The following is a 25,006-nucleotide window of genomic DNA, read 5'->3' as shown; positions in this document are numbered from 1 at the left end:
ACACTTTATTATAGGAGAATGCATGGAATTAACGAGGCGAATTCATATGATGTTCTCTACTATAAAAATGCAGTCACCTAAAAATACAAGTATCTATAATTTGACGGTTAACGAGCCATAAACGTACTCTTATTGCCATATTTCCATAACGTTGAACTAGACTAGCCGCGTAGTCGCGTGTATCGGGCATACGCGGCAGTTACTCGTTTCGTTATCACTGTCATGTTGGGAAAAGTTAAGAAAGTAGTGTTGTTTGGGTGAATTTTGTAGGGAATTTAGTTCTTTGGATTTTCCTTAATCATTGGGATTTGTAATTACAGGTAATTGAATCACTTATTTCGGATATGGACAAATAGGGGCAATAACCATCCAACAACTGAAGGAATTGAACGCTTCACGTCACCCATAGTAACGATAAAACATACTTATTCGAATCGGCCCACCTGAATTTCCAGCACAGTTGGCGTGCCATTTGCATTTGTGTTCTTGTTGCTGAAGTGTGTAGTGATGGTAATTTTCAAAATGATCCTCCCCACACTTTACTCGCTCTTTCCTGTGATGACCCTGTCACCGGCACAAAAACACCCGCCTCCCTAGGTTGAAAGTGACCCGTCCAGAAAATGTGACGTTCGCATATCATGGACAGTTTGTAAAATCTGTAAGCTTACTTCAAGTCTTCAGTAACATTGTAATTAGTGAAAAATTTTGATGGTCCGTATAAAATGCGCTTGTCGCCTCTGTAGCTTTGTCAAAAGTGTGGCCTTAATTATGAAGGTAGAATGTGCCTCGGGGACAGATATTTGGACTCTCAAACTTTTGCAATTCTTTTCTGATCTACCACTTGTGGGTGGGGCTCATTTTAAAGCTCTTGGTATAAGAAAAAAATTGTTGCGATTTTTTCATGTTTTTGAACCATAACTCAACTATACCTGAACCGATTTCATTCAATGTTGGTACGCAGATAGAGTACAATATAGCATATATATGCACGTCAATTTATGATACGATCCAATATGGCCACCGGGCGCCCACGTTGGATCGTATATTTTCTTTCATTTAACAATTCACCCCTCTCCCCTGTAATGAAGCTGCCAAGAATGTAATTCAATCACCGTAATTCAAACACCATAATCCAGTGGGGACTTTGTCATCAGCGATGACTTGTTTTTCTTGACTTTGAAAGAAAATGGGTGAAAAATCCTTCAGGAAAGTTTGAGCAAAAGTTTAAGCCTTTCACTTTTGAGGCGATACTACCTTAATAGTAATTGAGGGCAGGCCAACAGTCTCACACTGCTGAAATCTGCATTAAGTAAAGAAGATCATTGCACTGGAAAGCTTTCAGCTGGTATTCAATGAGTGTGTGAAGTTGGAGATCGCTTTCCACCGATGAAAGTGGCTTATATCAAGGTCCCTCCATAAAATTGTGGAGGGACCGTGCTTATATTTACTAGACAAGACACTTTGTTCTCAAAGACGACCACCCAAGCAGGTCCTTGCAAAGGTAAACAAATCCCGTGGGCGAACATGGTATAATGCAGAGAAGACAATATCGTGCATTTGAAATGTACATACCAGTGTGAAAATCAATCTAACTAAGGCTAGAGCAAAAAACATCTTGTTCATCGGATTTTTTGACCAAGGTTTAGGAGCGGCGAGCGAATTATTTTTGGGGGTCCAATGGTAACCGCGGTCCCTTGGACTTTTTTGCCGGGATGCAGACAAGGCAAAATAATCTAACGGAGAAATTTCAGCCAAAAATTGACACAGTTTGTGTCGTGATTAGCAAAATTCAGACGTCGTGACAACGTGTTGACAGAGCTCAGCTCAGTGCAGACACGTCGGAAGTCTCATTCAGAATCCCACATCCCACATGCCCGCGAAAACCCGACGAAGTGTAGAGCGCTACCAGCGGCGATACTAAAGTATTTGCAATGCAGAAGTATGACTTTGCCGAAATAAAAAAAAATCCAAATCGAGTAGAAAGTAGAAGCGGCGATTCCGATGAACAGTTTTTTTTTCTGGCCTAAATGCTTTTTACATGTCAAATGATGTCTCCAAGATAGAGTCGCTGTTAAGCTACTTATATTTGTGAAGAAAGTTGTCTATGGCTGAATATTTAATAGTATTACATAAAGGCTCGGCACTGTTGCTGTTCAAGAGGTTGATCAAAGCATCGTCTGCAACACAGTTTGACAAACGGAGTCAGGGCGTCTCGATTGGTTTGTAACACATGTTGACGTGCCCTTTACATTACGCCAAGCAATGTTGATAGTCTTGCATATCTCCAAGTGTCTAGACATTTTTATTGCGAAAACAGGGTTGTCGGTTTGAACAGAAACTTTTTGTGAGACTGTCAAGGATTTTGTTAACAATGTAGAAACTTTTTTATAAATTACTTAAATGTGGAGTCAAAAGTAAACTTTGCAATGTAATATTCCAAATGTATCAGAACGCAAAAGCTTGTGTTCAAACGTCGAAAAAGTATTACCAACCTCTTCGAATGTACTTTAGGAGTGCAACAAGGTTCTGTATTGTCACCTCTTCCATTAAGCATTTTTGTAAATGACCTTGGTGGAACTTGGAATGATACTTATCAATTTTCTGGTATTCAGATCATAAAAATGTTATACTTGTTATTTGCAGATGACCTTACTCTTGTCAGCTCCTCAAAGATAGGCTTACCGGGTTTATAAACAATTATATTACTGCTCTGAGTGGAAACTTTCAGTAAATGTAGATAAAACCAAAATAATTGTTTTCAGGACGGGTGGTGGCTTGAGAAAATATGAGAAATGGTATTACAATGACAACCAAGTATCAGTCATCTCATTCTATGGCTATCGTGGTGTAGTTTCCTCTTGGACTGGTCAATGGTTTTGAGCCCAAAAATCACTCAGTGAACAAGCAGCGCTTTATAGTCTGACAATTTGCACAGATTTGGTACATTACCAGTCGATATTGCATGGAAAATAATTGACACTAAAATTCTGCCAATTTTACTGTATGGTTCAGAAATTTTGGGCTTCCATCCTGCCAAAGATATTGAACAAATTCACAACAAGATGATGCGCTTTATTTTAAAGGTGTACAACAATACTTCAGTAACTGCATGAGAGGTGAACTGGGTAGAATTACCTTGAGAGTTATAATATTTATTGTAGAATAATTAAATACTGGTTACGCATAGAGCGCATGGACAAGAACTGAATTGTTAATAAATACTATGAATTTCAGGTCAACAACATCGATGTTACACGTTACAAATTTTTGGTGAAAAATGTGCGCTTTTTCCCCGTAGATTTGGTTTTGGTGAAGTGAGGGATCACCAAGATGTTGGGAACGAAGCGGTATTTTTACGGATTTTTCAACAAAAGAACTTCGAATTGAACCATATTTGTACCTGATCGAGAAACCCGTGTTTAGATTGGCACTGTGTAGATTTAGAATCTCTGCTCACTGTCTGAAAATAGAAACAGATCGTTGGAATAATATTCCACGAATAGATAGGTTGTGTGACCTATGCACCTTGAAGGATGTTGAAGATGAATTCCATTTCTCGCTAGTTTGTCCGAAGTAATCCGATTTGAGAGCTCGATATATTCCTTACTACTGACTACAACCCCCCTGTCTTGTTCAAGTTTAAAGCACTTCTTTTATCAGAGAAAGTAGACACTCTTCGGAAACTTAGTAGATTAATATTTTATGCGACAAATTGTAGACACGAATTTTTGGATAATTCTGTTACATAGTTCCGTATTAAGTATTTTCTTCGTTTCTTTTTCGACAGACTTGGATGTTTGCTTATTCTATTATTTACTAGCGACTGATACATATAATATCTATACCTTCGTACATTTTGGCCGGTGGCCAATAGTACTGAATAAACGAACTGCGAACCACTATAAATCATACTACCTATAGTAAAGGGGTATATAAGCCGCTTTACGTGTAAACTAAAGTGTACATATGCACCTATTTATAGGTTGCAGTGGCGGGCATATCGACTACGGGATCGATACATCGAGCTGAAAATCGAATTTCGCAGACTACCCAGCTAAGGAGCGCCTGCGAGTGTACCGTAAGATTGATCGCGACTGTTTTCACAAGTTGATTTCTCCCTCAAAGTTTTCAAGTTGGCGGCAGTACGTGAAATTGTTTTGGTCTCCATATAAGACGGATCGAAAACAATGCTTGAGTGGTTTAGCTTCGAATACGGAACGGAACTGAATTTCCATCAGCTTTTCCACGATCCACGATTGATCACGATAAGCTTATTGGATCTGCACCGGGGCAAGTAGATACCTCAGGTGAAATGTTCGTTGTTGAATGCTCCAAATAGTTAATACGCAGTTGAAGTTGTTCTTGCTTTGAACATTTTTTCCACTACAAAACGATTGGGTCATTTTATAAGTCCGGATTAGAATTCAGTTTTCAATAATAGCAATTGCCATTTGGCATTGGTTGTCTTGAAAGCAGAATATTTGGTATTTTAGTATGCAATAGCGCCGATTACTGAATGTCATTTTTCTCTCGTTAATTTGCAAAAATAAATAAATAAATAAATATCTGTCTGCATTTTCCGCAAGAACGATGAAAAGTTGGGGTCTTTCAGTAAATACTAAAAAAAAACAAGCAAAAACAATGGTTTTCAATAAAAGTAACCGTTTAATAAAGAAGTCATTTTATTATGAGAAAAATGTAATTGAAACTTTAAATCAGTATACGTATGTAGGTATAGTTTTTACACCAAATGGAAAATTCAAGCAGAATCAGTTTACTCTTAAAAATAAAGCAATGAAAGCTTTATTCAGTATCAAAAAGTCAATTTTTAGTGAAAAGATGTTGAGTCCAAAGCTTTGTTTGAAAGTGTTTGATACGTTAATTGTCCCAATTTTATCTTATGCTTCAGAAATCTGGGCAACAGAAATTACAAGTACTGATAATTGTCTTGAAGGTCTGTGTATGTCTTATTACAGATTTATCTTGGGAGTGAGTAATGTACTTTACTTGAAGGGATAAGAGCAGCATTTGGCAGATTTCCATTAAAGATCAATCTATATATTGGTGTATTAAATAGTATGCCAGGAGATCATATTCTGAAACAGGCGCTTCAAGAAAACATAGTTATAAATTTTCCTTGGGCAAATTTAATTCTTTGTAATTTGGGAAGTTACAATCATATGAATGTTTTCAACTCCATTAGAGTGACATCATATGCCCAGTTAAACAAGAAATTAAAAAGGAAGATATCAAGCGAGTATTTGAATACTTGGAGAAAGAATATGTCAGATGATACAAGAAAAAATGGAGGTGGTAATAACTGCATACATATAGAACTTCAAGACTGGACTTTATTTTGAAAAATACGTACCAAAATGATTTGTCAAATTTTACTCTTCGCAGAGCATTATCGAAATTTAGATTGAGTGATCATAGTTTAAATATTACACTGGGTAGGAAAAGTAAGCCAAAATTGCCTTTGGAAGATAGACTTTGTCTCAGTAGTGATAGCAACGAAATAGATAATGAGTTACATTTATTATTCTCATGTAAAAAGTTTAGGGTGACCCTATTTGTTTTTGTTTCTCATCTCCAGAGGAATACTCAAGCAGGGCGGGCGGGCGAAATAAAAAAAACAAGACCAAAAAAAACCCCAAGAAAACTATTTGTTTCAATTCAATGTTTTGCCCATTCAGTCTGTACAATTTTTTAAGTACAAAAAATGTGTATTTGTTTCAGTTCAATGTTCTGTCCGTTCAGTCGCTGCAATTTCTTGCCTTTCAATTCAGTGTTCTCTCATTTTAGTCTCTACAATTTTTAAGTACATTCTAGTGTTTCATCTAGGATGCTACACCAGGACAAGTCCCCCTCTACAGGAATTTTGAGGGGGATTTTAAATTGGGGGGGGGATTTAACTGAAACATATACTTTACACGTAAGTTTAATGTTGCAATGATGTCACTTGTCATACACATACTACAAGCCATAAATCACTTGCTTACACAATCCAAGCTGCTTGCTGCAAACACCATCCCCTATAAGATTTTTTTTCAAAAGTCGACAAATTTGAGTATCACTGTTGTGAATTTATAACGTACGTACGTTTCTGTAACAGTAAAGTCCAATTTTTCGGGTCAATTTTTGCTACCAGAATTATATTTTCATAGTGTTGTGGACATTCATACCATGTACAAAAACTTAAGTTGTCTCCTTTTCTCAATCGTATCGAGCCAGGGCAATGAACATTTGTGAACGTAACTCTCAACTGGCTGACAGGCTTTCATATGCAAAATCAACGTACCGAAATTAACGCGTTGTATTGTTTCAACAGCATTTTATTGAAGCAGTTCAAAAAGTATCAAAATCGAATTAAAATTAGTTCCTTTCATGTATATGTTCTTGCTACACTATACAATAACGGGTCAAATGCATCAAAATAGACATCAAATCAGGTCCAATAATCATTATCATTCAAGGTAACTATGAAATTTTCCAGGACACCTACGATATGTGACACCTATGATACTGTATTTGCTTTGCCATTCCAGCCAGCTCAGTGCAGTGCGCGATGGGTCGCCCCTCCCATGTACAATTGGCGGCGCCCAGCACAAAAAAGAAGGGGGAATCGCGCAATCGCGCAGCCTAAATGAAAAATACATGCCAGGATGATCGCCTCAGAGGCGGCGCAAATAAAAAACGTTTTTTTTATTTTCATGTCGGAGCTGAAATTTACGGTCGGTCGGGAGATGAGAAACACAAAAATTTAAAATGTCGCCCTTATCACTGAACGAGTTTTATTGTTACAGGAAAGTGGATAGATAACTCAACTTTTTCAAGTGTCACACAAAAGGAAACGGCCCTCAAAAGGGTTATAGAGTATAATTTTCTAGATTTTGCTATATTCTTGAAGAACACTGATTTGTGCTGACCCTCCAGTAGCTTTGTACAATTTGTTTATTGTACAAGTTTTATACTTTGTTGTCCTCTTGAAAGTGTTCAGTTTTGTACTTTGTCCAATTTTGGAATGTACCATACCACAATCTCTGCTAGTGTGAGTTGAGTACATAATAAAGATTGATTAGATCATATTTTGCACACGAGGGAAATTCGGCGATATGAAAATTACAAATGGTCCTCAGTTTCATGTGTCCAGTGTACCTAGCCATTTTCAATTACTCGAAATACTAATAAGTATTCCAACTATGACGTGAAAAATCCGAAAATACCCCTGAATCAGTGTAAATACAGTCAGTCATCAGTGATCATGCTATGTCAGTGGGGTGAGTCACCCCCTGATGGCGTGCAATCCTTGCCAAAATTTTGGGTTCGTTTGATAAAAGACGACCTTTCGGTGAAATTCGGGCGAAAATGACTGAATCCACGACCCTTCCGCCGGTTTTAAGACTTTAAATAACCGTCGAAGTTTCGAAGTTCCCATTGCCAAGGGCTGTTACACGACATGTCAACAGCATGTCAACCAAATGATTCATTTAATGTTAAATTAAACAGCAAATCATTTTGAAATTATGGATACTTATCGTCATATCGATTCGTTGCCAGGTAAGTCAGAGTAGAGTTTGCATAATTATAGAGCTTTAATCTGAGTAATAATAGATGCAACGTTATTGCACAGAGCAACGAACGTAGCGGTGGACGATTAAACAATAAACATGTTTAGTGTATCTATTTGCACATAACTGGCGCGGGACTTGCGTTGTATGAAGTGCGTTCCACTTACATAACTTGTTTATCCCACCGACACGGAGAAAAATTTTTGTCCTCTAATATTCCGTGCATTCTTTCCAAACACTCTTCCATGTAAGTCGTCAGCGACGCGGGAAGTAGTTGAGACTCCCGGAAACCAGGCGATCCCCTCGCTGCAGTATGACGGTCAAGCAAGGCCGAACCTCCCTGCTTAACTAGTGTTCTGTCTGACCCACATAATTTGCATACGGATACGGTGCGCTGGTCCGCTGGTCACCCTTTCAAACTGCGGTATCCACTGGACCACGCCACAGCCAAATTAGCCGAACTGGGAAGGTTTGCTACAAGTAGACACTGTACGTGTGGAGGTAAAAAAAGGTTGACGAAATAAAATCACAGAACGGATTGAGAAAAGTAAGTAACAATAATAATCTAGTAATTATTGTAAAGATGCATGTTTTCAAATTTTCCGCTATACGCGACAATGATATTTTATTGTGACTAACTTTGCTATTCACTGCCGGCAACCGCGTCTGGCGCGAGTGCGGAGGGGAGACAACTTGGAAAAAACCAGGTCAAATGAAGTGAACTCAGTCGAGCGTTCATTTTGGGAGAAACTTTTGAAAAAAAAACACAGAAATGATTGCAAAGTTTCAGGATTACGTTGTGATGGAAATATTTCATGTACTTTTTGTACTGAGTTTTATACGAACTGCCCCCCGAATCTTTCAAATCAAGCTGTGTAACACTGTGCAGTTTCTAACAGCTCTCTTACTTTCCTCACCAGTAAAATGGCTGTTCGTGCTGTCCTGACAGTTTTAATGCTGTTTCTGTGTGTTACAACCAACATAATCAGAGTAAGTATGTTGCTAGACCGAACGCTAGTATCAGTACTTCACTCAAGGATTTAGTTTCTGTCTTGCACAATTTATTGTCGGCTCGTTTACTAGTAATAAGTGGGACTGTCTGGTATGCAACCTTGCAGGGGCTATCACAGCTGATGAGTGGGGGCGTAGGAACTTTGATAACACAAAGATAACGTTCATTGGAATGTTAGGACGATATACCTTTGACCAGTATGGTCTCGTATCAACTTATCTTAGCGATGCACTGAAATTTATTTTTTAATCGAACGTTAACTAAAATTTGAACTCGACCTGATGATTTCAAAAAACCTGATAAGATAATTCTTTCTGTATGGTTTATTGGGCTGCACTGTACATGCTATAGGCCCAAACCTCAAAGGAATGTATAGATGCAAATATTTGTATCGTACAGCTGTGGGATGTACCTGTGTGGTTCACAACATGGAAGGAAGTGTTGATCACACCCCAATATCCCTGCCAAGATTTAATCTATACTTTCGGATTCTGACGTGTAGTCTGTTATGTAGGTCATTTCCCCCACACTCATCATGACCTGAGTTCAATTAGTCTAGAACATTCTCAAGGTCACTGCCCTTGATGACCTCACAACCTTGAATTCAATTAGTCATGTTTGGAATGTTCTGGAAAGTTGATTAGTTGTGTAAGGGAGATAATTTTAGAACAGTAATTAGCATGTCAATAAAAGTTCTAGATTGTTCTTATATGCCTTTATAAAAGGGACGCGCACAGCTTCCAGTCAGACTTTTGGGATCGTGTCTCTTGTGTGTTACTAAACTCCAGCAGTAGTCATTCTCAAGACTTTTCAAGACCTTCACTGTCAACGCTGGATTTATACTGTGGTCTTTGTGCAGCTTCAAGCCTGCAAGCCAAAGGACTGTTCATTCATCCGACTGACTATTACAACTCTGAGACTGGAGCTTTGCCGTCCCAGCTGAGATAAGTAGTCTGTACACTTTTAAAGCTTGTACTCTATCCCTGACTTAGCAATTAGTTTTATTTTTGTAATAAATTTTGTTTAAACAGTAACTGCTGAGTTCACCCTTTTGTTAGTTTTCTCTGCACGTAACAAAATTGGGGGCTTGTCCGGGATACGAACATTTTGAGCCGTTTGACAACATTTTGCCAGCCTTTTTAAAACTACTGTATACTGTGAACTCAGCGAAATTTAATCATGGCGGAATTTAAACCAGAGGAAATGGATGACCTTGATCAGGACACATTTGATTCCCTCAGAAAAGACGACCTCATAACACTGGCCAATTTCCTTAAAGTAGAAGTCAAAAGATCTATGCGCAAGAGGGAAATACAGTACCGTATTGCCAAACATCTAGTTGATTTAGGCCAATTTGAGGAATCCACCCTGAAAGATTATGAGCCCGAGTCTACCTCTGAACTCAGAAAATTAGAATTAGAAATGCAGACAAATTTGGAGATCAAGAAACTAGAATTACAAATAGAAAAAGAAAAATACAAATGCAGTTAGAAATGGAAGAAAGACAGAGAGAGAAAGATAGGCAGGAAAGATTAGAAATGAAACGTTTAGAGCTTGGACAGTCAGGAAAATCCTTCCCTTCACACGGTTTTGACATCACTAAGCATTTCAGGTTAGTCCCCCTTTCCAAGAAAAGGATGTTGATAAATATTTCCTTCATTTTGAGAAAATTGCTCAGAGTCTGAATTGGCCTAAGGAGTCCTGGTCTATGCTTTTGCAGAGTGCTTTGGTGGGTAAAGCCAGAGAAATTTACATTCAATTGTCAGTAGAGCAGGCTTCAGATTATGATTCTGTGAAGGAATTAATTCTCAAGGTTATGAGTTGGTGCCTGAAGCTTACCGTCAGAAATTTAGGGATTGTGAGAAGGTGAAGGATCAAACTTATGTTGAATTTGCTCGAACAAAAGAACAACTGTTTGATCGTTGGTGTTCTTCGAAAAGGTCAGTCAGAATTATGACAAATTACGACAGCTTGTTTTGATTGAGGAATTTAAAAGGTGCATCCGGAGTGACATCAAGACATTTATCAATGAACAAAAGGCAGATACATTAGAGGTTGCTGCACGTTTGGCCGATGATTATTCATTGACCCACAAATCTTCATTTCTCAGCAAACCATCCCAGTCCTTTTCCTACAGAAACAATGCAGGTAAATTTAACTCCTCCTTTTCGTCCAAGAATTTTTCAAAGGAGAGTAGGAAATCAAATGACAACAGTTCACAGAGTTCAAGTAACACTCCCACATCATCAGATCCCAAGTCTCAATCTCCTTCTGACAAACAGTTTGGTACACTTTCTTGTAATTATTGTAAGAAAGACGGCCATCTAATGTCAGATTGTTTCAAATTGAAAAGAAAACGTGAAGGTCAAAGTGGTCAAAGTGGATCTAAGCCAACCGGCTTTATTTCTTCATCAACTCAATTAGAGTCTAATAATGTGTGTAACACATTTTCTGAGGTTAAATCCTCTCATCCCCAATTAATGAGGTCAAGGTCAATTCTTCTCAAGATAGCATTATGGGTATTTTCGAACCATTTATTCATGATGGTTTTATATCACTTTCTAGTGATTTCTCTTCCGCTACCCCTGTCAAAATTTTAAGAGATACCGGGGCTTCCCAGTCTCTTTTGTTGGCAGATACCCTGCCGTTTTCTGAAAAGTCATTTTCAGGTTCTAAAGTTCTTATTAAGGGGGTAGATTGTAATGACTACATTCCTGTTCCTCTCCATAATGTCTATTTGTCTTCGGACTTTGTTTCTGGACCTGTGACTTTAGGTATTAGGCCTTTTTTGCCTTTTGAAGGGATTCACCTTCTTCTTGGAAACGACCTTGCTGGGGACAAGGTCATTACTAATCCACTTGTGACTGATAATCCTACTTTAGATCAGGATCCAGAGCCAATTGAACAAGAGATACCCGATTTATTTCCTTCATGTGCCATTACTCGAGCCATGTCAAAGAAAACTTCCGAGAATCAAAATACTCTCAAAAATAATGTCACAGATGTTGACTTAAATGACACCTTTCTCAGTCAGGTGTTTGACACGGATCATTCCGTTATCCCTCGTGGATTTGAAACTTCCAGTAAAACTTCTGCGGACCAAAGTCAGACATTTTCTAGATCAAATCTCATTGCAGAACAACACAAAGACCCAGATATTTTGTCTTTGTTTGACAGGGTAGATGATGAAGGTAAAACTTCAGAAAGCTCTGTTTCCTATTATACAAAATCTGGTATTCTCATGCGTAAATGGAGACCTCCAGATGTTTTGGTTGATGACGATTGGGCTATAAAACATCAAATTGTGGTTCCAAAGCCCTACCGTGCTGAAATATTGCGCCTGGCCCATGAAACGCCCTGGGCTGGTCACTTAGGAGTCAGGAAAACTTATCATAAAATTCTCAGTCACTTTTATTGGCCTAATCTCAGGCAGGATGTAGCACATTTCTGTAAAACTTGTCACACATGTCAAATGGTAGGAAAGCCAAATCAGACCATTCCAAAGGCCCCTTTACAGCCAATTCCTGCATTTCAAGAACCATTTAGTAGGATACTAATAGACTGTGTTGGGCCCCTACCAAAAACAAGATCAGGAAATGAGTACATGTTGACAATTATGTGTACATCAACTCGGTTCCCAGAAGCCATACCACTGAGAAACATAAAGACAAAGACTATAGTGAGAGCTTTAGTCAAATTTTTCACTTTATTTGGCCTCCCTAAATGTGTCCAGTCCGATCAAGGCTCCAACTTTATGTCTGGTATTTTTCAACAAGTAATGGATCAGCTAGGCATTAAACAGTATAGGCATCCGCCTATCATCCAGAAAGTCAGGGTGCTCTTGAGCGATTTCATCAAACTTTGAAAAACATGATTAGGACCTACTGTTTTGACACAGAGAAGCAGTGGGATGAAGGAATTCATTTTCTGCTCTTTGCTGTTAGAGAGTCAATTCAAGAGTCTCTTGGTTTTAGCCCATTTGAGCTTGTATTTGGACATACAGTCCGTGGCCCACTTAAGCTCATTAAAGAGAAATTCCTATCAGACGATGATGATTGTCTGAATATTTTGCAATATGTGTCAGATTTTCGTACAAAACTCTCTAAAGCATGTGAATTAGCCAGAGAAAATCTTGAGTCATCTCAGCAGTCAATGAAAACCAGATATGATAAAAGCACCTCAAAACGGAAGTTTGAACCAGGTCAAAAAGTTCTTGTTCTACTTCCAATTCCTGGCAAACCACTCCATGCTCGTTACTTTGGGCCATACCTAATTGATAAGAAATTGAGTGATTTAAATTACATCATAATAACACCTGACAGGCGAAAACAAAAACAGCTATGTCACATAAATATGCTTAAGCCATATTTGGATAGGGATAATCCTACTATAACTCAGCCTGTCAGTGCAGTCAGTTCAAACCATTATGAAGATAGTGATACTGAAACTGACTTGAGTGAAAATACTCTAAACTCAAAGCTGGGCTCGGTCAAGCTTCAGAACTCAGAAATCCTGGAGAAGCTGGAGTCTACAAAGTTGGCACACCTCCAGCCAGAACAACAACAACAGGTGAAAGAACTGCTCCACGAATATAAACACCTGTTTCAAGATGTTCCAACGAGGACAAACGTCATCTATCACGACGTTGATGTTGGGGACAGTAAGCCTGTAAAACAACATCCATACAGACTGAATCCAACAAAAGCGAAATATCTCCAGGAAGAAGTCAAATACCTGCTGGACAATGACTTTATTGAACCCAGTAAAAGTAACTGGAGTTCGCCGTGCATACTTGTTCCCAAATCAGATCACAGTTATCGTATGTGCACGGACTTTAGGAAGGTCAACACTTTAACAAAGACAGACACTTTCCCAATCCCGAGGATTGATGACTGCATCGACAGAGTGGGAAAAGCCAAGTACGTGACGAAATTTGACCTACTGAAGGGATTTTGGCAAGTCCCTTTGACGGATCGTGCTCGTGAAATATCCGCCTTTGTTACACCAGACGGATTGTTCCAGTACAAGGTGATGCCATTCGGAATGAAGAACTCTCCGGCAACGTTCCAACGGATGATCAACGACGTCATATCCGGGCTAGACGGATGTGCAGCCTACGTTGACGACGTCGTCTGTATAGTGACACCTGGGAGGAACACATCAAGCTCATGCGGAAGTTCTTTGAGAGACTGAGTAAAGCAATGTTGACTGTCAACCTTGCCAAATCTGAGTTTGGTTGGGCGAGGGTAACTTACCTCGGACATACTGTAGGACAGGGTGAGGTAAAACCTGTTGATGCTCAAAATCAGTGCCATTTCAAGTTTTCCCATACCAAACTGCAAACGACAACTGATGCGCTTTCTCGGTATGGCTGGTTACTACAGAAAATTCTGTCCAAATTTCTCCACAATTACTGAGCCTTTGACTAACTTACTTAAAAAGAAAGTAAAGTTTGTTTGGTCAGAGCAATGCCAACAGGCATTTGATACACTTAAAGCCATACTGCAAAGTGCCCCAGTGTTGTCTGCACCAGATTTCACTTTGCCATTCAAATTAGCTGTGGATGCTAGTGATACGGCTGCTGGTGCTGTTTTATTGCAAGAGGATAGTCATGGTGTAGATCATCCTGTTTGCTATTTTTCACGCAAATTTAACAAATCCCAGAGAAACTACTCTACAATTGAAAAAGAGTGTTTATCTTTGATATTAGCTTTACAGCATTTTGAAGTTTATGTTACTTCTTCAAATCAGCCAATAGTGGTTTATATTGATCACAACCCTCTTGTTTTTCTGCAGAAATTTAAAGGCAAAAATCAGAGATTGCTAAGATGGAGTTTAATGTTACAGGAGTTTAATCTTGATATTAGACATATCAAAGGCAGAGACAATTTAATTGCAGACTGTCTCTCTCGTATTTAGAGTTTATTGTTGTTCACTTTCAAGAAATTTTACTTTAGAGTAAAAACAAATTTGAGTACTAAATCCTTTTCAAGATTACATTTGTAAAAGAAAGATTTTTCTTTGAAAAATTTCTTTTTTTTGAAGAGGGGGTGTGTTATGTAGGTCATTTCCCCACACTCATCATGACCTGAGTTCAATTAGTCTAGAACATTCTCAAGGTCACTGCCCTTGATGACCTCACAACCTTGAATTCAATTAGTCATGTTTGGAATGTTCTGAAAGTTGATTAGTTGTGTAAGGGAGATAATTTTAGAACAGTAATTAGCATGTCAATAAAAGTTCTAGATTGTTCTTATATGCCTTTATAAAAGGGACGCGCACAGCTTCCAGTCAGACTTTTGGGATCGTGTCTCTTGTGTGTTACTAAACTCCAGCAGTAGTCATTCTCAAGACTTTTCAAGACCTTCACTGTCAACGCTGGATTTATACTGTGGTCTTTGTGCAGCTTCAAGCCTGCAAGCCAAAGGACTGTTCATTCATCCGACTGACTGTTACAACTCTGAGACTGGAGCTTTGCCGTCCCAGCTGAGATAAGTAGTCTGTACACTTTTAAAGCTTGTACTCTATCCCTGACTTAGCAATTAGTTTTATTTTTGTAATAAATTTTGTTTAAACAGTAACTGCTGAGTTCACCCTTTTGTTAGTTTTCTCTGCACGTAACAAGTCTCAGCATTAATTGTGCTATTAGTGCAAGATGCGAGGTATAATGATATTCAAATATGCAGATTACATTAATGAGCATTGTTTCGGTATTAAAATTCTATGCTAATGACCCTTAATCAATGTGGAATATTCATGTACCTCGGGTCTTGCATTGTATGCTATTGTCTAGTATCTTGACTCTTTGTCTTTTTGTCATTTGGCCCTCGTCCATACTCCAAAGGACAGAGTGGTCCTAGACAACAACATTAAGAGCATTTTTTCAATTCCAGAGTATTTACAGGAATATCTGCTTCTCTGTAATTCGTCTATGTAGTACGCAATCAAACATTTTCAAACACTACTTTATAGGATTTCTTGTGTTGGTTTTGTCAAAAATTACTGTCCCTGATACTTGGTTTGATGCTACTAGATTCATAAGGTGAAACTTTGAGTGTTGATTTCATAAAGTTACTGTCAGACTGAAGTAAGTCCTGACAGATGTAGTTATAAAAGGATGTGATAAAACTTAATAATATTAGAAACAACAGAATGGGACTCTGTTTGCAAGTTTTAAAAAGATAAATAAGAAAAATACTATGGCTGCTCCATGTCATGCAAAAGATAGTGGACAATGGTGCATGTACCTGGATTGAAGTGCAAGAAGTGGGGTGGATTAGTATTTATGTATGCAAAATCTATTAATTAGCATTGTTGTGGTATTGAAATTGTATGGTAATGATTGCTAATCAATGCGGAATATTCATGTGCATCGCATCTTGCATAGTATAATTGGATTCACAGTTGTAACAAGGCGTTATCCACTTGCACATATTACTAAAACTTTTTTTCCTAGTCATGTCAAGTTTTTGAAACTAGAAATCCAAAATGAACTAAGGACTGTGTAATCCATTGCCTGTTTTGTCAGAAACAAGTGTTGTCATGGCATAGTTACATACTATCATACATTTGCTACGACTGAAAGAATATTGGGAAAATATTAATAAAATGTTCAGGTAACAAATTCCCTGTTAATGTCATCAATGGATTTAAAAGTGAGTCAACAAAACCAACCTTGACAGGCCTTTTTTGTCAACAGAACCAACTTTCCTATTGATCAAAACAACATTTTTCTTAAAGTATGATCTAATTGTAATTATGAAAAGTGAATTCAAGGTATTGTTTACTAAGTGTCTATTGAGATGATGAGCTGTTATCTGTGTTGATGAATTAACAGTGGTGATGAGTTGTTATCAGTGTTGATGTGTTGATGAGTTGTTATCAGTGTTGATGAGTCATCATCACTGGTGATGAGTTGTTATCACTGGTGAATATTCATGAACTACAGATCTTGCATACAGCATTCATCAAAGAAATATACAGAAACTTAACGTGCTATATATTTGGCACTGAAGAGAAGTTGCCAAAGTGTTAATAGTGATATCAGCCAAACTACTGCAATATTTGTTTATTCCTATCACTGTAAAATCCAGTTGTGAGCTTTTTTCATGAAGTGACACCTTTGAAATCATTATTTATTGCATCTGTATTTATTTCCTTTTATTCTGAAAGCATGGCTGAGACTTAAATAAAGTCTATCAATTCAAATATATAGGTCGAAATATAATGCATTACAGTTTGGGTTTAAAGAGACAATCTCTCTTTGAGAGAGTCAGTCAGTGAGTTTTTAATCTCAGAAAAAAGTTCAAAATTCTCTTGAAATTGATCTGTTAAAGGAAACGTGAGTGTCACATCCTATATCATTTGAATCTAAGCATTGATCAAAGTTTTTTTTCAATACGTTTTGGCGATGGTGCCAAATACCTAAGCATTATTTCATGAAATCTGATGAGTGGCCTCTTTCAGTATACAGGTGAGAAAACTTTGAACCATCTTGTGAATTCTCCGCATCTCCACACGGATCTTCCTCTATCCACCGAAAGAGCTTCTGTCAGACTAAGGGTGCATTTTAAAGTTGTATAACCTCACAACACTGTCAAGGTTTTCAGTTCGGAGGGGAAATGTTATCTCATTTGCATATATTTCTAGTTAAATTTTTTTATCCGTTGTATTTATTTACACTTTTATTAAGCAGCCATGGCCTTCCAGAAGGTAATTGTCACTGGCTGCAGCTCAATATAATATGAAAAAAAGTAAATTAAAATAAATGAGTAAAAGGAAAAGCAGACTGAAAAATTACGATGGATTATACTGTCCTGGTCTTACAAACTCTTTGATGACTACAGAGATGTGTACGAAAGGAGCATAAATAAATAAATAAATAATCATCAGACACAAATTCGAAAGTTTTTTATTTTGATACGCGAAGCTTTTCTTGCTGGTACTTCAATAAGTTTAGCACAGAGAAAATTTCCAAGTATTGAAAGATTTATAAAACTGATGTGGCAAGAGTTGAAATTCTCATATACTCATTAGTTTGTCAGTTCCTAGAAATCCATGTGCATCTTTCATTGTAGGCAGACATTTTCGTTGGGGAAATAGTGAATTTGTTGCCTTTTGTATTAATTAGCCTTCATTAGTTTGTTACATCTGTATATGATAGCTTGGACACAGCAACAATATGGTCAACATCAGAGAAGTGATGTGGTGTACTCACAGTGACATAAGGATTTTTGACTGTCAAATGCCACTACAGTTCCTACAAATGTTCAAATTTTGATAATTCAAATTTATTCCAAATTTCTGTTCATTCAACCTACATCAAAGATTAGAAGTTTTGATATTATTCACAAACCTAAAGTTTTAAGAGGACTTCATATTCTTGGCTTTGATTGGGACAAGCAGATTTTATGTAGGTGATTTTGAGCTTTTCAATGGCAGACATATATGATAAGACTTTCAATCTCTGTTGCCAGGGTACCTGTAGTATTACTGAACAATCAATCTGTGGTTTGCAGTTCACTGATTCTCTTTTTCTCCAGAAACCATTTGAAATGGTTTCAATGTGTCAGTGAGGTGATATACCAAGGAACCACAAATGCAAGTTGTTGTCACAGACTCCATGGAACCACAACTCCAAATTGTTGTCACAGACTCCAAGGAACCACAACTCCAAATTGTTGTTATAGACCTCAAGATATATATTGAATTGTGGTTTGGAGACAGTGCCACCATTCTTTCAAACTCACCTGATACACAACTCAAACCACAAATCATACCCTCTAAAATTACAGCATGCTAAAATCTCAAGTTTCTAAAGACACCTTTGTTGCGTGGTCAATTTAGAAAGCTGAAAGGTACTGTGAAGAAAGTTAGGTTTTATGACATGACTTTGTAAAGTTAGCCTGCAAAGATGTGTATACAATACTAGTCGTTGTTATCGTTGGATTTCAAGAGTGGGAAAAGAATTCTGCTTGATGGAAGTTTTATTTTCAATGGAGGGTACTTGATGCTAGAAGTCTGTTTTTACTTTGCCTTGAGCTAAATGCCACACAGGACACTGGTTGTGAGGCAATTCTCTTTCCAAATTGCTCAGTAGTGTTTACTTAGTATGCATTTGCCTCAAATTATTATTTTTTATATAACATTGCATTCAACATGCTGATAAAATGTGTGGTTTTGATTTGATTCAAAATTATTTATTGCTTAAAAGTAGATTAATCTTGCTCTCACTTAGTGCTCTATACCACTGTTGCCGTCATGTCAACAGAGAAAACTAATCAAAATAAAATGTATCAACGCTTCTAAATATAGGCATGTTTATGATTTAACATGGATCAGTGTGGATAGGTTTATCTTAGCTGTTTACCCAGGTGTACATGATAAACAGTGTTCAACCTGAGGGATAGCTGTTTACCAGGTGTACATAACAAATAATGTTCAACCCGAAGGATAGGGATAGGCTCCATCAATGATGATTGAAATATCTCCTCATTTGCATACTGAAACAGATAAACAGTACTTGTCAATAGTTTTTGACCAAATGAATATTGTGTGGTGCCCTTCAAGCGTAAGATGTACAGAGAGCAACCCCATATGTCACCTTTTTAAAGATACATAAGTCGACCCCTGGCATAGCAAACAGAATGGTCAGACAGGGCAACTACTAAGAAATCTTTCTATCACAGACACATCTGAGTGGTCAGTTTTACGAGTGTTTGGGGTGAGATTTTAGGGATTTAATCTGGAAAGTTTATATACAATTCCATTGAGTAGCATGTTCTGGCCATGTGAAGAGAATTTCTTGTTTGTGGAATCATCAATCACGTTCTTGGTTTTCTTTGAAAGTACCGGTATAGGCAATGACCAGATCCATAGGGATCTATAGATCCAAGATCCAAAGGTTCTATAGCTGTCTGTACACATTGAGCAACAGGCAAACATGACCTTGAGTTTCCAAACCTGCAATTGCATTCGCTAATCCTCTTTTCTCCAAAGTGATTTGCAGTTTTCATTGAAAAAGAAAAAAATGTCTTTCGTTAAAGATGTCTTTCACTTTTTAAATTAATTTTAACTTTAAAACTCAATTACAGTGAGGTGAAGGTATTCTCTGATTTATATCTCTTTTAAGAAATCATGCTGATAATGTACGGCTTTGACTCTTTGATTTTTCATCAGCTTTGAATATTACCAATAATCTATTTAAATCTGTGAATCCATTAACTGTCTGGCTGGCCATAGTTATTATGTCTCTCTGAAATGAGAAGTGTGTGGTGGGAACAGGGTCTGTTCCGGGGAAAGTCCTTGAAAGTCCTTTGGTTTCAAGGGACTTTGAGTGTCTGCCCCCTTGTAAATAACAAAGAAAAGAAAGCTTTATTCCATGTTCAGGAAATCACAGAACCTTACCTTTTCCACTTGCTGAAGAAAAAAAAATAAAAAGAGTTGCAATGTGAAAACAAAAGTTTGCATGAGATATTCTGACTTCTTTGTCTTAATTTGTTCCAATGGCAACTACCATTTCAAAATAAAATGGCAAATAATTCACTATTTTAGGAAAAATTCATTTTCAACAATATTTGATTAATATCTTAATCTCTTGGTGAATGGTTTTTCTAGTCTTCCAGTACTTTTGGATATGCTTGCACAGATTGTAGCACGTTGTAAATTGTGTACATCTTCACATTACGTCATATGGTAGTAGACTTAGAAATCGGTATTTGACATCTGTGCAGCCAACTTTACTCAGATTGTTGATTGAAATACTGTGCTTCCAAAGCTCTAACTGTACAGATAAATTGTCTTAAAGCTGTGTGATTTGCATTTCAAACAACTTTCTGTCAAAATCCCTTGGTTCATTACTTTCCCTCACAGTGTAAGCTCTAGATTTCAAGGATTACTATTCATGGGTGTCACTTTTTATTCAGCTGAAAACTTTCAGAAAAAAGTGTTTTAAATTGGTTTTTTTCTCAGTCAAAATCCCAAATAATTACTTATTTATGTTACAAAAAACCAGAATTAATCCCAAGATATTATGTGTCTGCAGACTTCCAATATGAGTTATTCTGGAAATTGAATTGTTCATCACAGTTGGTATAACTTTTGTTGATCACTAATGTTTGCTTCAGTTGATTTTAACAAAATGTTTTTCAGGTCATTAGTGGCTGGAGTTGACCCAAAACAATGGATGTGGAGACGCTAGACTGGGTCTGACCATAGACAACTGCTCCACTGTTTATGGTCTGACTTTGTACATTATTTAACTAGACAAAACAATTAAAAGACAATTAATCATTACTAAAACTGTGCCTAATAGGTTTTCATTTGACCAACTCTAAAGAGGATTAGTACGTTTTAAACTTTAAGTGTACCTAAAAATCAGAAAAGGTGTAGTCATGAAGAAAGAACTGAACCTTTGCAGGGTAATGATACAGCTACGGCCATTGTTAGCAGTATTACGATTAGTCCCATAATGCATCAGGATTTTCTATAGAACCTGGACTGCTAGAATGAAGTTTGAAAGACAGAAACATAAATGAAAGCTGTTTTTCACTATTTTATGTAAAATAAGAAAGAGTAATGCGTGTCAAGGTTCAAGTAAAAAAACTTTTTTATTTACTAGCTGCAAGTGTCAATGCCGTGTGACCACATGAGTGAGTGATGTGCAGATCTGTTTGTCTGAGGCCTACCATATTTCCTTTTCACAGACCAGTGGATCTGCCATTGATATTTTTAGTCTATAATCCAGGGAGTACTTATGAATGATATCTTATTGAGGGCTTCCTGAAGAAGTTGAGGAACCTTTGAATTTACCTATACCATTTCAACCCTATCATGGATCGCTTTATTTTGCAGTAAATAGGTTATTTACCAAATTATGCAAGCCATTACATATGCAAATGACTGTTGGGGTCCTGCCAGAAGTTCATCTGTTAAAGAGTTTTATGTCGCTGCTTCCTTCCAAGTACAATATCAGGTTGTTTGGAATATATCTACATCAGAAAAGATGTGTTGAATGGATTCACTGAGACTGCAGTTTATTAATCTACAATGACCAGTGCAACCTAGGTGGCATTGCTACAAAACATTGAAGAGGGATGGGGTCTATACTGACTGGATTTTGTCTTTGTGGTTTGTATTGTAGTGGATCAGATGGCTTGATCCTGCCTGTGAGCCAATTACAGAATTTTCATGGTACACCTGTGCAGGTTCCATTGCCCTGCAGAATACCGGTACTCTATGCATTTGTGGAGAAATATTAGAAGGGAAATTGATAAGTCACTGGGACTTGGAGTTCTGATAAAAGGCAAAGCCATGTTGGCACTAGACTAGAATCCAGTTGGTATTAGTCTGGAATCCAGTTGGTGGGTGAAAACATCATGACCCAGCCAGATATACGGTAGTAGTGCTATACTAGATATTAAAGGGCAAGAGAGGTCAAGGAAATACTAAAATAGGACAATAGTTAGTGTTTAGTCTTGTCACTGTAAATGGTGTCTGAGTTTATTTATGGTTGATATCTGTAAGCTTTGTCTCAAGGAGGGTAATGGTTCTACATTCTTTGCAGTCTTAAGGGTTTCCAGCCACAAAGCAAGGCCAGTTGATGGTAGCGTATAGTTGGGCTAGGCAGTTCTGATGTTGTCACACCGGCTAAATGTTTGGAAGTGAGCTGAAATTGCTATCCTATATTTAGTGTTTATCTTAACTAAAATAAAATCAAATATTGTTTAATTTGCAAAGTAATCAATTGAAACTTTCAAAAGAAGTTACAGGTATGTAAGGGTGCCGGAAATCGACAAGTGCGGGGGCCAAAGTGAGGGCTAGCACAATCAAAGTGCGAGTGAATGTGAGGGCTTGAAGTGATATCATAGGCTCTCACAATCGAAGTGCGAGGGAATGTGAGGGCTTGAAGTGAGGGGCGCCTTGAACCGATCAAATTCGGGCTCAGGCGTATGAAAAATGAGAGTCAACAAGTGGGGGGGGGGGGGGGGGGGGGGGAGGAGAGGGGCTTAAGCTTAGAGCCAGAGAAAAAAAGATGGGATGGATTTGGCATCTGCATCTCCTTGATTGCAGGTAATATCTGCTGCTGCAAAATTTTGATTTTCATGCATTGACATATACAATATGCAATGACTGTCAATTTTGTGGTCATGAATGGAAGTCCAATATTTGTGTCTTCTTTCCACAGGCTCAGCAAGAAACATGGAAAGAATTATGGGAAGAATCTGGTAAGCTGGATTTAGTTCATTCTGTTTTGTTTGTTTCAGACATGACAAATCTTGTGGAGAAATGGTAACTGATATAACCGTGACAATGTTCCTGAAAATAATGAACAAAAAATCCACATGGAGGTTTTAAGAGCTAACGTACAATTTCAAAGATCTTAATATCATGGCACGGTACTTTTGTAGAACATTAGTTTAGTCCCAATGTGCCTTTACTGATAAGCCTTTGTTGTCCTGAATATCCTAGCCATGTACTCTGGGTGTTGACCAAGTTCAGAATTCCCAAAGGCTACTCAGACTTCCGCAGCTCAAACAATCCAAATATGAGAGAGGCAAATTCTTTTCAAAATCAACATGTCTGGTGTTGTGTTGTACCTGTAAGGCATCCATTGTCAGGTCCGGTGTTGTGTTGTACCTGTAAGGCATCCATTTTTAGCTCTGTGTATAAAAGCTGAGTAGTCCTGGTCTAAAATTTGTGACAAACAATCGTGAGTGAGTGTTTAAGACTTGTCTTCACAAGCCATAAATTGAATTTTTAAAAAATAGATGAAAATTGTAGAGAACTTAAAACAAAGTTTGGTGCCTTTGTATTACCAGTGACAACAATTATGTAGTTGATTGGAAATGGCCTTGAAGTGACCACCATCCCTCCACCCATGGGATGGTGAAGTGACCAATGAATGCATTGACCTCCTATATGTTTGACCTCTGTAAACTTAAATTTTGGAGTAAAGTAGCACACTTAGATCATCTGCTCGACTTTCTACAAAAACTGTTTACATCCTTTTACTAATGGAACCTTTGTCTGTGAAGTCGATTCTCATGAGCGTTGTTGTCAACATCCAAATGCACTCAGATTATCTAGATAGTCTCATTTCTCATACCAGTTGAGAGTTCAAACTCGATACCATCAACAAACAAATATTTTTTTACATGTCAACTAAAAACTCACTGAAACTCAGAGTTGTTTTAATCCAACAGATCGACTTTTCTCCTCAGGAAAGTATTTCGTAAGAATGGTTACACTTGAAAGATTTGTTTGAGTAGCTGTCTTACAAATTTTTCCTTCCGTTTGGTCAGTAATTGGTGACCCAGGTCAGGTACTTTTATTACTTAATAAATCTGTGTGCAGTTCAGTTACAAGTAAGAGTGGATAGACTGAGATTTAATTACATGCCAGGGCTCTTGTAACTGCTGATCAAAAGAATCCATTCAAAACTTTTCAGCAGCTCTGTTGTTCACTTCACGGAAGCAGTTCTCAACTTTCAATGGCTTTTCTGTTCTACTCAGTAAGTCAGTCTACCAAGGAAGCTAATTTGCTGCAACCATTTCCCATGAATGCATGAAGACTTCGCGGGTTTTAAATTCAATGAAAACTTTTAACTTATCTGTGTGCAATCATTTAAATTCAGATTGTGTCAACAATGATCGGTATTTCTTTTGAAGTTATTATTTTCAATCTGTGTGGTCTCTTATAAGTAGACATAACATCACAGGTGAAAATGAGTATTATTTCCTCAGATCAATTTTTCTTGATGAAATTCCAGGTTAACTGAGCAGTACAATCCTTCAGCTTTGAAGAAAATTAATCATACTGTGGTGAATTATGATAGCATATTGTTATCAATAAGCATTTAAATAATAACTTCTCAATGGCCGGCCCTGTTTCATCTCTTAGTATTCATTATGACATTTTGCAGTCACTGTTACCTACCAGGTAGAAATATTTTCATCTGCAGGAATTCATTTCCTCAGATCATAGTATAGATTAATTATCTGCCATACATTATACAATTCCAAAACCTTTTTTTCCGAAAAAAGTAGGTCAGTAGATTCCTCAAGGTCAGAATACTTTGATGAATGTCATCAAAATTATCCCAGAGGGGAACCACTATAGTATTACATTCTGTCAATGGTAGGTTATTGGAAAACATGTTGGTTTATACACCCTTGAGAGACCAGTGTCCCCCAACGGGCCATGAATACCAGAGTTTGAATAAACAAAGTGGTTTCCGTGGAAATGCCTTACCAGACAGACATGTTTACAAGTTGATGCTATTCAGGACATATGCAAACACTTCTCTCCTTTAGGGAGATTAAAGCCGGATAAGAATGCGGGAAGGAATGTGGACAGAGAAAAACCATAGATTTACGCCTGAGACTAAGGTCCAGGTGCTTATCATTGACATAAAACTCTCGAC

The 25,006-nt window shown here is 37.6% G+C and overlaps 1 protein-coding gene across 1 annotated transcript in view; it reads left to right on the top strand.

The window, feature by feature from the left end:
* The first annotated feature begins 7,737 nt into the window (after positions 1 to 7,737).
* LOC139123133 (SPARC-like) overlaps positions 7,738 to 25,006 on the top strand; it is a 52,946-nt gene continuing 35,677 nt past the window's right edge. The window contains exons 1-3 of the mRNA XM_070689149.1: positions 7,738 to 8,118; positions 8,492 to 8,561; positions 22,769 to 22,808. Coding sequence (XP_070545250.1) covers positions 8,496 to 8,561; positions 22,769 to 22,808 — 106 coding nt within the window. The 5' untranslated portion in view covers positions 7,738 to 8,118; positions 8,492 to 8,495. The remainder of the gene's footprint in view (positions 8,119 to 8,491; positions 8,562 to 22,768; positions 22,809 to 25,006) is intronic.

This window comes from Ptychodera flava, chromosome 22, assembly GCF_041260155.1.
Source record: "Ptychodera flava strain L36383 chromosome 22, AS_Pfla_20210202, whole genome shotgun sequence".
Lineage (NCBI taxonomy): Eukaryota > Metazoa > Hemichordata > Enteropneusta > Ptychoderidae > Ptychodera > Ptychodera flava.
This window is presented reverse-complemented; position numbering and strand designations above follow the sequence as displayed.